General features: G+C 44.2%; 1 protein-coding gene across 3 annotated transcripts in view; it reads left to right on the forward strand.

Annotated features, from left to right (window-relative positions):
* The window catches only part of eif4ba (eukaryotic translation initiation factor 4Ba), a 38,796-nt gene extending 25,625 nt beyond the window's left edge, over positions 1-13,171 (forward strand). For 2 of the 3 annotated variants that reach the window (XM_063209231.1, XM_063209230.1), the window contains exons 10-13: positions 148-233; positions 2,632-2,911; positions 3,741-3,784; positions 11,333-13,170. In XM_063209231.1, coding sequence (XP_063065301.1) covers positions 148-233; positions 2,632-2,911; positions 3,741-3,784; positions 11,333-11,352 — 430 coding nt within the window. In that variant the 3' untranslated portion in view covers positions 11,353-13,170. Of the gene's footprint in view, positions 1-147; positions 234-2,631; positions 2,912-3,740; positions 3,785-4,346; positions 4,483-6,769; positions 6,843-11,332 lie in introns of all 3 variants that reach the window. The other variant, XM_063209233.1, reaches the window with a different exon arrangement.
* The last annotated feature ends 422 nt before the right edge of the window (positions 13,172-13,593 follow it).

The following is a 13,593-nucleotide window of genomic DNA, read 5'->3' on the forward strand; positions in this document are numbered from 1 at the left end:
ACAAGAACAAACACCACAAGCAGGTTGTTTGTTTTGAAAAGAAGAAGGCCCTGCTTTGTGTGGTCTGTAATGGGCCGTAAACTTTATTGTGGTCATTACTCCACTGCGGGTATATGAGTCGTTAACGCAGCACTCACCTCCCTGCAGGCATCCCAGCTGGCGCAGCGAGGACCAACTCGAACGCTCCCGGACAGGAAGTGAGTCTTCGCAGCCGGGCAGCATGTCAGGCCGAGGTGAGAGGTCATGACCTTTAGTGTCTCACAGCATCCAGCTGCATGATCCCTGGAGGGGGGCTGATTTGTTAGTGGTTCATGTTACACATTCATTACATATAATCAAATCACCTAGTCTTCCCCACACATTGTATGATGGTGACTAGTTCGTATCTCCATGTTTTGGGAGTCGTTTTGGATAAAAGCACATGTCCATTTAATGTATCTGTAATGGAATGTAATCTGCTTGTACACAAGGAAATGGCTGCTAATGACAAATGGGCTTTTGTCATGTCAATGAAATTGCAGTACTAGATAATTCAGAAATATTCTGGGGATTCACCTCTAATACTGCATTACTTTCTAGTCATGCTTATGGGTCTCTATATGCCACTATGACGGTCAGACCGTCCAAAACCGCTTTGCTTTTTCCATGTGTCATCGGTCTGTTGACCGGGTTAGACTTTCTTGTGATCTTTGATGTTGGCCCACACTGTCTTCAAAGAAAAGAAGATCTTATTCGTGTGTGGGTGTTTTTGGGGGAGGTTGAAAGAGCGCACTGTTCTGCACTGTGTTTCTCCGGAAATCTTTCGCTGTTGTTTTGAGGCAATACCATCAATTATTAACGCTCATTCACTACCCTGGGAATTCCTTCAATTTTCTTTGAAGCTCCGTAAATCTGCCCAAATTCCTCATGAACATCCAATAACCACACAAGGTGCCAGGCCTTAGAGAAACATTGTGGAACATCTGGATGTGTCCATCACTAACTTGTTTGTTAGCCACTTAGACTTACTATCGGAGGATATTGGTTACAGTCCCTGGAGAAATTTAGGGTGAGGTGCTTTGCTCCAGGGCACCATCCAAATGACTTCTCCTGCTACATAGTTTCAAATGTGCAATCCTCTGTTCAAGACTAAAGGCCAATTTATACTTATTGGCGCTGACGGTTGCAGAGCCTGTGCAACCGTCTGTGCGCGACCACGCCCCCCGCGCAGAGGCTCTGCAACCGTCGTCGCGCGCCTCAAAAAAAACCTGACTACGCGACAGACGGTTGCGAAGGTCGCAGAAAAAAGGCGCCGTGATTGGTCGTCTCGCTACTTCCTTGTTCTCGTGGCGGCACAGCTCTCCGGTAGATTACGAGAGCCAAACTGTCAATATTCTGTGGAATACGAACGCTTTCTTTCTAGTGTGTGTAAATAAATGAAACTACAATGACTGAATTAGTAAGTAACAAACAAACAATACATCAGTTTAGCACTCACGGCACTATGCCTGCAGTCTGACTACTGTACTGTAGCCTTGTAGCTATGTAGCCAAATGTGGCTAACGACATGAGACCTCGTGCGCAGATCTATAACATCAACAGTGGTAAGCGACCGTAACCAACAGGCGCCGTTGCTGAACTATAATCTGCCCTTAAGTCTTTCACCATTAAATCAGGGATGACATCATTGTAGCTAGCCTACTAGGCTGTATTTAATTGTGGTGCTCTTTGCTGTCATCCTTCAAGTACCTCAAACACTTCTAACCAGAGCTGCTGACAGCTTCAGCTGGGCCCAGGACCAATTGTAATGATCACCCAATTCTACTCCCCCTTCTCCCTGGGCCCGGGACAACTAACCCCTTTGTCCCCCTGGACTAGATGCTTGGGCGTAGACTAATGTTGTTGAACATCTGGCCCCAGCTGGGTGTGCTCCATCAAACGGTGGTTAGCTAGCCATTATAATACAACATTACACTTAGCAGACGTTTATCCCAGGGTATTGGTTACAGTCCCTGGAGAAATAGTAGGGTAAGATGCCTTGCTCTATAGGGCACTACAGTGTAGCATTATGGAAATAACCAACTGGATTCCTACGGTACATGGTTTGGGACCTGCAACATTCTGATCTCAAGGCCAACTCCTTAATTATTCCACCTAACGGCTTAGCAGGGTCCGTCATTCTATGCTATTTTTGAACTCCTTGAATTTGTGTGAAGGTCTGTAAATCTGCACAGATTCCTCTGGGCCTTTCAGTAGCTGTTAAATGTGCCAGGGCTTAGATCAGTGGTTCTCGACCTTTTTTGAACAAATGCCCCCTTGACCTCGTCATAAGCTTCCCAACGCCCCCTTGACCTCATCATAAGCCTGGTAATGCCCCCTAGTATTGAAAAATAAAATAGACTTATGCCCCATGATGGTAACTCAGCCCCGCCCCCCCCCACTCAGCTGTAACCTTCTCAACGCCCCCCTGGGGCTCACCAACGCCCCTGTTGAGAAACACTAGCTGAGATGAATGTTGTTGAACATCTGTCCACAGCTTCACGTGCTCCATCAATAATTGTCATGTTTGGTAGACATCAGCGCAGCTAGCCTCCCGTGCTCTGCTTTCAAGTTTCATCCTGGTGTTGTATTCTGGTTCCTCCTCCTCCGCAGGGTCTAGGCGCCGGGAGAGCGAGCGCTCTGTGGAGAACGAGGTGTTTGGCAGCGGGCGCGAAGAGGAGCCTCCGTCGCCTAGCAGTAGCCAAGCCCCGCCCCCACCCAAACAGGAAGCCCTGCCGCTGAAGGTGGTGCCCGCGCCACCGCCCAAGGAGAACGCCTGGGCCAAACGGAGCGCACTCAGCTCCAACGCCAGCTCTAACGATGGAGACACGCGGCCCTCGAGCACAGACACCCCCACATCCCCTATCAGCGGCAATCCCCCCAAACTCAGCAGGTATGGAACATGCACGCATGCACGCACACACACACACACTCGCGCATGCACACACACACACACACACACACACACACACACACACACACACACACACACACACACACACAAACATGCGCGCACAGAGTCTCTCTCTCTCTCTCTCTCTCTCTCTCTCGCTCACATACACGCACGCACACACACACACACACACACACACACACACACACACACACACACACACACACACACACACACACACAAACTTTGCAGATACACAGCACAAAAAATAGCACACTGCACAGATATCACTGAATGCCCTGCCAGGCCAACCTTTATTGCTGAATACACTCCACCAGAGCAGCGACCACTGCACTCACCTCATCTTACAGCATAGAATATGAAGTTTTAAAATATTGCAGTTTGTTAGGAATTAAACTCACAGTTTATCAAAAGCTTTTTACTTCCAATGTTTATTTGATTTGGATGCAGGCATCTGATTGGATAGACCAGGTCCTTTGTTTAGGTTGTTTTGAAATTAACAACACTAGTCCACAGTAAGCTTTCAAGGAGATGAATTTGTTCAAATATAAAGCTGGTGTAACATAACATCCACACAGTATGTCCTGTGAAAGTATAATGTTGACAGAGCTGCTAGTGGCTAGGCAGGGGGGCAAAAAATATTTTGAAAGTTCCCCACAACATTGTAGAAGTCAGCATGTGGAAGCTTTCTCTTTACTTTGGATTGTTAGTGTAATGTACAGAGATGCAGTGTTGTCTTTAAGGTAAGCCTTTTGTTTTTTGTGTGTGATTTTAAATGAAAAACGTTATATTGTAAACTTTGTTGCAGCTCCCCAAGCTCAGCTGATGAGACAGAACCCCAAAGAGGTAAAGGTAAGAGGACCGTCCACTGGAAATTCATTTGTCATTCGTTCATTCATTTTGGTTTTGAGTATATTTTCTTGTTCAAATGTCTTGCACCCATATCCTTTCCTCTGAAGCTTTTCTCTCTGAAAGGCAAGATTGCTCAGTCTCCGCGTAGTAGACTGCCATCCCCTTGTGGTGTGTGTGCGTGTGCGTGCATGCGTGTGTGTGTGTGTCCATTGTGTGTGTCTATTGTGTGTGTATGCGTGCACCAGCTTCCTCATTATCAATGGTATGTGTGCGTGCGTGCGTGTGTATGTGTGTGAGTGTCTGCGTGTGTGTGTGCGTGTGTATACACATGCGTGTGTGTTTATGTGTATGTGTGTGGCTCCTGTGCTCCTCCAGCCTGAGCCTGTCTCAGATCCCTTAGTAACCTTCAGTAGCAACACCCCCAACCACCCCACCCCACCCTACCTCACCCCACCCCACCCCACTCCACCCCACCCCACCCCACCCCACCCCACCTCAAGCTCCATTCCCCTCCCTGATTCGCTCCCCTGCAGCCAGCTCAACATCAGCCTCTCCTTCCTAGATGAGAACAAGGTGGCTGTGGGCCTGCGCCGCGACCGGGGCCCCTCTCGGGGACGGGGAGGAGGGGGGTCCTCGGGAGGCCTGGGCCGGGGCCGCGGAGACGCAGCCAGCCGGGAGCGGCGGAAGGAAGCGGACAGGTCAGCCAATCAGAGGCGGCCCCTGCTGCTGCTGCTGCCGGTGGCGGCAGTGGTGGCCAATCCTCTGTAGCGCTACAGAGCACACAGTTCTTGCGGCTCCGCCCATCTCCCCATCTCCATGACAACCTCCTCATTTTGGGCACTGCTCACCCGTCAGCTCGGTCTCGTTCTGATGTGTCCTGCTGCCAGATTAAATTTCCGATTTAGTCGGGAGTCCATATCACCACTTCCAGTGTACAGATCACCATTGACCACGTGACATTTGATTTGCCAGTACGTAGAGATGGGTGGACTTGTGGGACCTTTCATATTAGACTGTTGTAATGACTAGTCTGTGTGTTTGTGTGTGTGTGTGTGCCTGCTGTGTCTGCTAGAGAAATTCCTTAAATACTGATTTTTAATTTCCATAAGCATTTTCTCTGGGGTATCTCGTCAAGACACCAACCTTACAAGGCTAGAATTTTGAATCTCGTAGATATGAACCCTAGGTGCCGTGTTAACCACTCCTTTGTATTGGAACGAATGGCTCAAGACTAGATCACTGCCATGTTTAGCTGATAAAACGCTGCCATCAATTGGTGACAAGACGATACTTACGTACATTATCCTGTTGTTGGAAGTAAAAAAAACACAGGATACCGGGGGGCGCTGTGGCGCAGCGCACTAAGCCCCCCACATTTGGGCTTGCATGCCCACCCACAAGGACCGAGTCCGAGTCCGGCCGTGGTCATTTCCCGATCCTCCCCTGTGTATCTGTCCCATTCGCTTCGTGTCCCATCTTTCACTGTCCCGTCCAATAAAGGCATAAAAAGCCCCTAAAACAAATATTTTTAAAAAGAAAAACGCAGGATACCAGACCAAGACGGCGGCACCACAACTACTGTACAGGCTGAACACAGCATCTAGTGTTCATATCTATGATTGAATTTCACTGATTTTATCTTTTATGTGTTTGCCTAAATCATCCCAACTGTAGCTTCCTCAATTGGACTTGTTTCGAGTTGATGGCGCATTCATTGCTTCTCCTCCCTTCATATCATGGTTCCTTCTCCATATCCTTGTCTTGTATGTAAGAGAAAGGAACTGCTAGCCTATGGCTACAACTGGCATGGAAGTGGTCATTGTAGCCACAGGGATTAAGAATCAGCAACTATGGCAGTGATGGATATCACAGATAGTGCTGTCTGATAGTGGTGTCAACAATAATCGATTCGGCAATGCATCGCACTGCGGGGCAGGACAATTTAATCATCGATTCAGCAAATGCCATAATTGATGCAGCATATTTGTTTGAAGTTTCAATTACTTCCATGGGCATTTCCAGAGCAAATGAACTTGACATTCAATTATGGAAAACTGCATGGCTGATACACACAACAGCAAATTAAGTGTTGTTCAGTATCTGACTACTTGTATTGCCACATGACTGATGAAATATTTGTCTTGCTTTCAGTACAAAAATTTAATGCATTGCCATTCATCGTAGAATCGGACTGAATCGATTCGAATCAAATCGTTACCTCCCGAATCGTAATCGTAATCGAATCGTATCATAAGGGCAGTGCCAATGCACACCATTACTGTCTAATATGCTGTGAGTGGCTTTTTTCACAGTTGTTGTCAGCACTGACTCATTCAACTGCCTGCTGGCCAGAATTCTCAAACAGCTAAAAGACCTGTCCTGGATTACTTTAGGACCGATCAAGAGTGGTGTGGTGAAATGATAAAAACACATATTTTTGTGTACTCGTGCTTTTACTCAGGCTTTTATTTGTTTGATGAATATGTCCCAAGCAAGAACGCTTTAACACAGCCTTTGTAAGAAATGCTGCGTAAGACATGTAAATACTGTATATCTCAGGGACTGATTTAACTAGGGCAATGTTACTTCGCTATTGCAGCATACTACAGGGGGATAGCAACTACAGACGATCTGTAACACCTGTTTATGGAGTTTTGTCTGAGTTTAGACAAATTGGTTACAATAGTTGGTTCATCTTGACAGTAGGATCTAGTGGCTCAGTCTTTGAACGATAACTTTATGTACGTAGTAAGGAAATGATTATTATAGCCACTAGCTACAGTATTCCAAAATAAGCTAGATGTCTGTAATGAACGAGTACCACATTATTGTATTTGATAGTGTCTAGTTCCATACAGAAGAAAAGCTGTGCTGAAATGGTAGTGTGTCACATGACGTCAGTGTGTGATGGTGTGGTTTGTGTGCGTGAGTCACAGTTCCAGGTCTTTGCTCTTTGACTCCTATTGTGCTGTACGTTGCTTGTAGAAAGGACGGCAGACGAGAGCGTGATCTCAGGCCTGCACCAGAGCCAAAGAGATTTGAGGAACCTCCTAGCCCTGTGAGTGCCTGTCTGTCTCTGGTAGTAGTGTGCCCCCTCTCCCAAACCATACCACCACCTTAAGCCTGGCTCAAACTACACGACTATCGGTCTGATTCTCGGCTGAAAACCCCACCGACAATCGGTGGAACGTTAGCCCCCAGGACCATCGCAAGCCATAGTCTGTAAAGATTCCCTCGTCGTGTGCGACGTTCTAAGAAAGAACTTTGGCAGCTCAAAGAGTTTCCGATCGCAAGTCTTAGAAATCAATGTTTGATATTTGCGAATGGAAATACTTGTAGAACGTCGGGCATTGTCTCGGTGGTTGCGAGCAGGGATAAGATTGACAGTTGCGATTCTCTTCTTGTGTGCATTTCACCCCGACGTCAAAATTGGACAAACCATCGGGAGTCGTGTAGTTTAAGCTTGGCTTTACACACACCTTACACATGACCTTACCTGGACACCTTCACACAGTGACCTGGGCTCTAACCTGGACTCAGAAGCTTAAATAACAGTATCACATATTTCATATTAGCCTGGTCTGCTTATGTGTGCAGTGTACACTCCCTTTGATTTTGTACATCTCTACTATATCAGGTAAAAGTATTGGTAAATTATTGAACTACTGGTTTACTGAATTGCTAGATCAAATATATGGTACTGTATTATGACTTCTGAGATGAGGTTACCCAGCACTGGTTGGCAGGTTAATCATGCAATTGCAGTCCTAAGCCTGGAACTTCATATTGTGTGATGTTTTACAGTAGCCTATCATGCATCTGATACTCAGTAGATATAATAGGTGCTAGCTTGTATAAGTACTGTGGTATAGTTATTCTGGGAGCTGTGATTTTCCATTATATAAATATGAAACAACTGACTAAATAACAATTGACTCTAACCTATTTGAAGGTCACATCTTGGCCGAAGCTTGTTGGCGTTTTTAATAATTCTTAACCTTGTGCCTTGGGTCAACTTCAGTACTTTCATGACTGTGTCATGACATTCATGTCATGCTTAATGACGATCCTTTCAAGTAAAGTGTTACCCTATATATTTTAAGTATTAAAGAACATTTTAATTGAAAACATGATGATAATCAGTGCCAACTATAATGTCAGTAGTGGACCATGAATCTTACACAGGTGAATTTTACACCCCACAAGAAAAGAGAGTCTGCACTTCTGACCCCAACCTCCATACAGTCCATAAAGTGTCTGTGTAGTCTGTGAGTTTAGAGCTTTTTTTAAGTCCAGCCTTGAGTCACGATCAGTCCAACATTTAAGAAGCTTCAATATCAATTGTTGATGACACCCCAAACTGTTGCTCATATAATTGGCCTATTTTAGTGCCCAACTGTGCACAGGACCTTTTCCTCAAATCCTAAATGCTGAATATGTCCTGCATTGTAGAGCATGTCACAGGAGTGGATTTTCCCTCCCGTCCCATCCTGGTCCCAAAACAAAAATCCCATCCTGTCCCTTCCTTGGCTGGGCTGGAGTAAAAAAAAAACAAATCCCATCCCGTCCACTCCTGTAAGAATGTCTCCCAATCCCGCCTTCTCGTGTTTATCTTGTTTCGTCAAAAAAAAAAAAAAGAAAAGAAAAAATAAGTAGTTCACTCTGTCCTCTCTCGTAGCAAATGCGGTCTCAAGGGTGAAACTGTGTTACAGTGGACAGGTGTAGGCTACTTTTGGTTGTTTTAAATATGATGAATATCATCTATTTTTGTCATTCCCCCTCCTGCCCGCTCCCGTTCATCTTTATTCTCGCTCCTGCCCGCTCCTGTTCATTCTTTAAATTTTGACGAGTATCCGCGGGAATTCCCGAAAAATGTCATCCTCTCTACTGCATTGGTATAATACAGGCTAATTAAACAACAGCACATGTGGCAGTATAATAGCTGCATTACAATGTCATTTACATGTTTGTGATGGAACTTCATTACTCTGTAGTTCAGCAAGCTTAATGAGTAACAAGATCTGTTTTTTGTTTGTTTATGTTTTATTTTTGTTTGTTTTTTTGTTTTTAAGACAATAGATTTCCATCTTTGCAACATTCTGTGTTTTTTCCAGATAATGCAGGATAACTTCCTTTCATGTACTGTATTTTTAGTATGTATTTAACATTCTAACTGGATTCGCTGAACAAGGGTTGCAGTAGGATAATTGAACTGAGTGATCCAGCATAGCCCGCCCAACACTGAGTTTCAAAACTGTACTGTAGGCATAGGCCAAACCTCTGATGTTTGTGAAGCTACACAAGGGGAATACCATATCAGAACTTGCACCAACCACACTAGTTTCTGTACCTGATATAAATTCACCGCAGATATGCATACAGCTGGGACTGTTTTAGATCAGGCTACCGTATCTCTCTTGAATTGTGAAATGCACCTCCCAGGCTATTTATTTCAAACACACACACACGTAGTCCTCTATTTTTGTAAGCTCCATTTTGTACGTCTGACCACCTCGGAAGCGCTTTCAAATGAGTGGTTATGGTGGTTTTGTCCAGCTGGTTCCAAAGTATTTGTTTTTGCGATTTCAGGAAAGGCAAACCTCTCTCTTCTCCTCTCCTCTCCTCTCCTCTCCTTTCTTCTCCTCTGGTCTCCTCTCCTCTCTTCTCTTCTCCTCTCCTCTCCTCTCCTCTTCTCTGCTCTCCTCTCCTCTCCTCTCCTCTCCTCTCCTCTCCTCTCCTCTTCTCTGCTCTCCTCTCCTCTCCTCCTCCCCCCGGTGGTCTGGTGAGAGTATGCCAACCTGCCCTCCCACATCTCTCACTCTCACTGTTTGTGTGTGTTTGTTTTTTTGTCCCTCTGTGTGATGCATTTTTATTTAGTTCTGCTCTTGGGTGGTGCTTGGCCTTTCCTGCATAACATGTATGGTTATTTCTGTCATGGGAACGCCACCAAAACACAGAAAAACACATCATTATTCTGTCTCTGTTTTCCCCTCGCTATTGTTCCCTCAGATGTAGTTGGTTTTGTTTCATGAATTCACATTTGATATGTACGTACTGTGTAAACAGTGTATTGTGTAAATATGTACATGAATTACTGTATAAATGCAGAGCAATACTGGAGAAAGCAGAATATTTTATATTTACTCACACAATGACCTCCATCATCTCAGAACAAAAAAACTCAAAATTCCCTTGGTCATACCCACCCCTCATCCCTCTTCCCCCAAGTACAGAAAAGTGCTGCACATTTACAGAGCAGCACTAGCAGATAAACTAAGGAGGGGGGAAAGCTACAGTAGGTGATTTACAGGATGTGCTGTACAGCCTGTCTAATTAACATAATCTCCTCTTAAAATATAACAGCAAAACACTTTTAGGACCTTTTAGAAAGGGCTTAAGAAGAGGTCCAACCATTCTTTTATCCTATCTAAACGTTTCTTGACCGTGAGTCTTTGATGGTATACAACTAGTATATTATTGTGGAGTCCAGCATGTTAGTTTGTGTCAGATTTATGACCTGTTTTACTGCCTCTTTTCCTCTCTCTGCGCTGGGCAGAAGCTAGGGCTGTAACGATACACTCAACTCACGATTCGGTTTGTATCGCGGTTCGATACACCCCACGATTTCACAATTGCCAACATTACAAACTTTATGAATAAAAACTATGATAGTTTATAGGTAAAATAGGTTACAAGAGACTACTAATAATTTTTAAAAGTTTCTGTGTAATAATGATGATGCTTGGAAGCACTACCACTTCATATCATGGTTGTTTTCTGGGTTTATGGGTATCAGAAAGTTAAAAGGGCAAATCATGATACTGTGTATGATACTCCTTGTAACGCGATACAGTATTGTGACGATTTCTCGGTTCAATACAATATCGTTACAGCCCTAGCAGAAGCTGATGTTGAACTCCACAGCTAATGGACTGGAATATTATGTCATTGGGTTAGAACCACTTTGCTCCCCAGGGGAATGTGTTTGAAACACCAGAGCTTTGAACATCATTAACACTGCCGGGCCTGTTTTCAGAAATGGTTGTTGTTCACACCAGTTTTTGGATTTTCTTTGATTTCCTTCAACTCATGTGTCCCAGCTGGTCTCTCTTCAATAGTAAAATATATCATTCCACCAACCTGAATCACGCGCACACACACACACACACACACACACACACACACACACACACACACACACACACACACACACACACACACACACACACACACACACACACACACACACACACACACACACACACACACACACATACACACACACACACACACAGCTGACCCCTTAAATTTTGTCATTGTCGTCTCATGTTTCCATTTTATATTTGTGCATTTGCCACACTACACCATCTGAATAATGTGGTGCCTTTCAAGGTGCCTATGGTTCTCAAACCAAGCGCCTTTGTGATTTTTTTTGTCATTGTTTCACATTTCCATTTCATATAAATGCATTTTTGTTGAGGGACAGTCCTGAATAATGTGCTGCCTTTCATGAACTCTTTTTTTCATTTTGTCTCCTGTTTTGTGCAGAAATTCAGCACAGCGAGTAAGTACGCAGCCCTGCTGATGGACGGAGATCAAGGAGATGAAGTGGATCTGAGTGTGGATTGAAAAAAGAAAAGGAGGAGCAACGAGGGTGCCGTTAAAGAACGACACGCCTCCTGATAACTTTCAACAACAGCACTGAAGGACTTGTTATCCAGCTCTTGTCCTGCTTACATCTAAGTCAAAACTGAAAACCCATTACCCAACATCAACAACCCAACAACTCCTCCTCTCTCGCTTTCTTGTGGACTGTACCTAAACCTAGTGAAATACTGGACTTGTTTTAAAGAGAAAAGAAAATGGGGGAAATGAAATGTTGAATAAATGACTATAACAAAATAAGCGGGGGATTTTAAACACACAAAAAAAATCATGCTCGTCTGCTGGGACACACAATCATACACCATTGCACTCTTGAGTGAGGGGGAGAAGAGCCGTATACAGTATATTCCACGCTGCAGCCTCAGGCAGACTCCGGCAGACTCTTGTTTCCATTAGGTTTTAAGTACTACCTCCATATAGACTCCATATAGAAGTCGTTATTGTACATTCTAAAATTTGCAGAGGATGATGTTATGGATGCACAATACATATCCACCCCCCTATATTTCCTGTCAACGTCAGCTTGGTGTTTCTGTGTAAAGCAAATTGAGAACTTCGCCCTCTGTGGCTGGACTGACATAACCTGGCTATCACGACGGCAAGTCTTTTCGAGTCTTTAGTCTGTCCTGGCAAACCATCTACAACATTTCAAACTCCCCTGAACAAGGGAACCAGTGGATTTTGAACACGTCTACAATGGCCGTGTTTTAGGCAGTGACACACCAGCTCAGTTAACAGGTAAAGTAAAGTAAAGGACTGGGTGGTCTAAACGATTGAAGCTTAAACCTGTTGCATACAGAGGCATCTGAAAACCCTTTGCATCTCCCACAGAGACATGTTGTGGATTGTTTGCCTGGCCAGACTTAAGTCTTGAAGAGACTTGCCGTTGCAATAGCCAGGCTAGAACTGGTAAGTCTTGAATGCAGAGCAGGTAAGTAATGCCTCCTTTCCCCTGCCGTTTTTCTGGTAGGCCTACAGCGTGACTCGGTCGCCACTTTTTGCTTTGCGATTGAGCTGTGTCTTGCCTATTCGAAAAGCAAAATGTGGCGGCCGAGTTGCGCTGTGTCGAGCTATAGGCCTACCAGAAAAACGGCTGTGGGAAAGAGGCATAAGTAACTAACTTGTGCCCTCCTGGCAGGTATACCTCATCCTTATGCATACTAAGGGGCCTCCCTACAAGGACACCATGCAGTCTTTTTACACACAGCTGTAGTTTAGCCACAATGTACTTCCTAAATATCTCTGAAAATAAGCCAGGTAGGGGTGGTAGAAGAACCCTGTTGGATCATCTGCAACCTTTTGACATAGCAGTAATACTACTGCTTTACCAATGCCTTACCCGTGTAATATTAGTCTTATGAAAATGAAAGCCAGAAAATATTCAACATTTTCTGAGGGAAGCTGAAGAATTTGGCCCTTGCCATCTTGGATGTTATTTAGCACCACTACGTTTATGGTTGGATCACTGGAATCAGTGTGTGAAACGCCAGAGTAAAAAGCTGTGCTGACCGAGCACTAAAAAGGTTCAGAGTTGCTATTTTTATAGGGCTTTGACTTCAAAGGACTGTTACTGAAATGGAGGAATCAGTATTACTGTTTGTTTTTGTTTCACTTTGCGCTTATGTGTCTCCATACTGTTTTCACATTAAAACAAATAACATGACTCTCTAGGACTACCAATGTCGTCACAGAAATGAGGATGGCCTTTCAAAAGTGCCCAAGTTTACTTTGTTTTCTTTTTATATTAACTATTTTTCCTCAAAAGAGATATATATGTAGGATTGTAGCCAAACCTGGTACTGCAACCAAATTCAAAATACTTAGAAGTATTGTCCCCTCTTCAAAATGTAACCATAAACAATGTGTTAAGTGAAAATTAACTTTTAATTAATCATAGAATCATAGAAATTATCATATCTCTACCAAGGTGGAACCAGTCATTCAATTTTGTACATTACCCATGTCATTTGTCAACCTCTGACTTAACTCTGCGTTATTTAAAACTCGCTGTAAATATTTTTACATAGAGCACCTTTAATTATGTAAGTTCTGCTAAATTATGTGAATCCACAGTCTGCGATAAACAAGAAGGACGTCCTCCTGACTCCACAGTGTAATCTGTGCACACAGCTCAGTCAGGGGGT

Source organism: Engraulis encrasicolus, chromosome 10 (genome assembly GCF_034702125.1).
Source record: "Engraulis encrasicolus isolate BLACKSEA-1 chromosome 10, IST_EnEncr_1.0, whole genome shotgun sequence".
Lineage (NCBI taxonomy): Eukaryota > Metazoa > Chordata > Actinopteri > Clupeiformes > Engraulidae > Engraulis > Engraulis encrasicolus.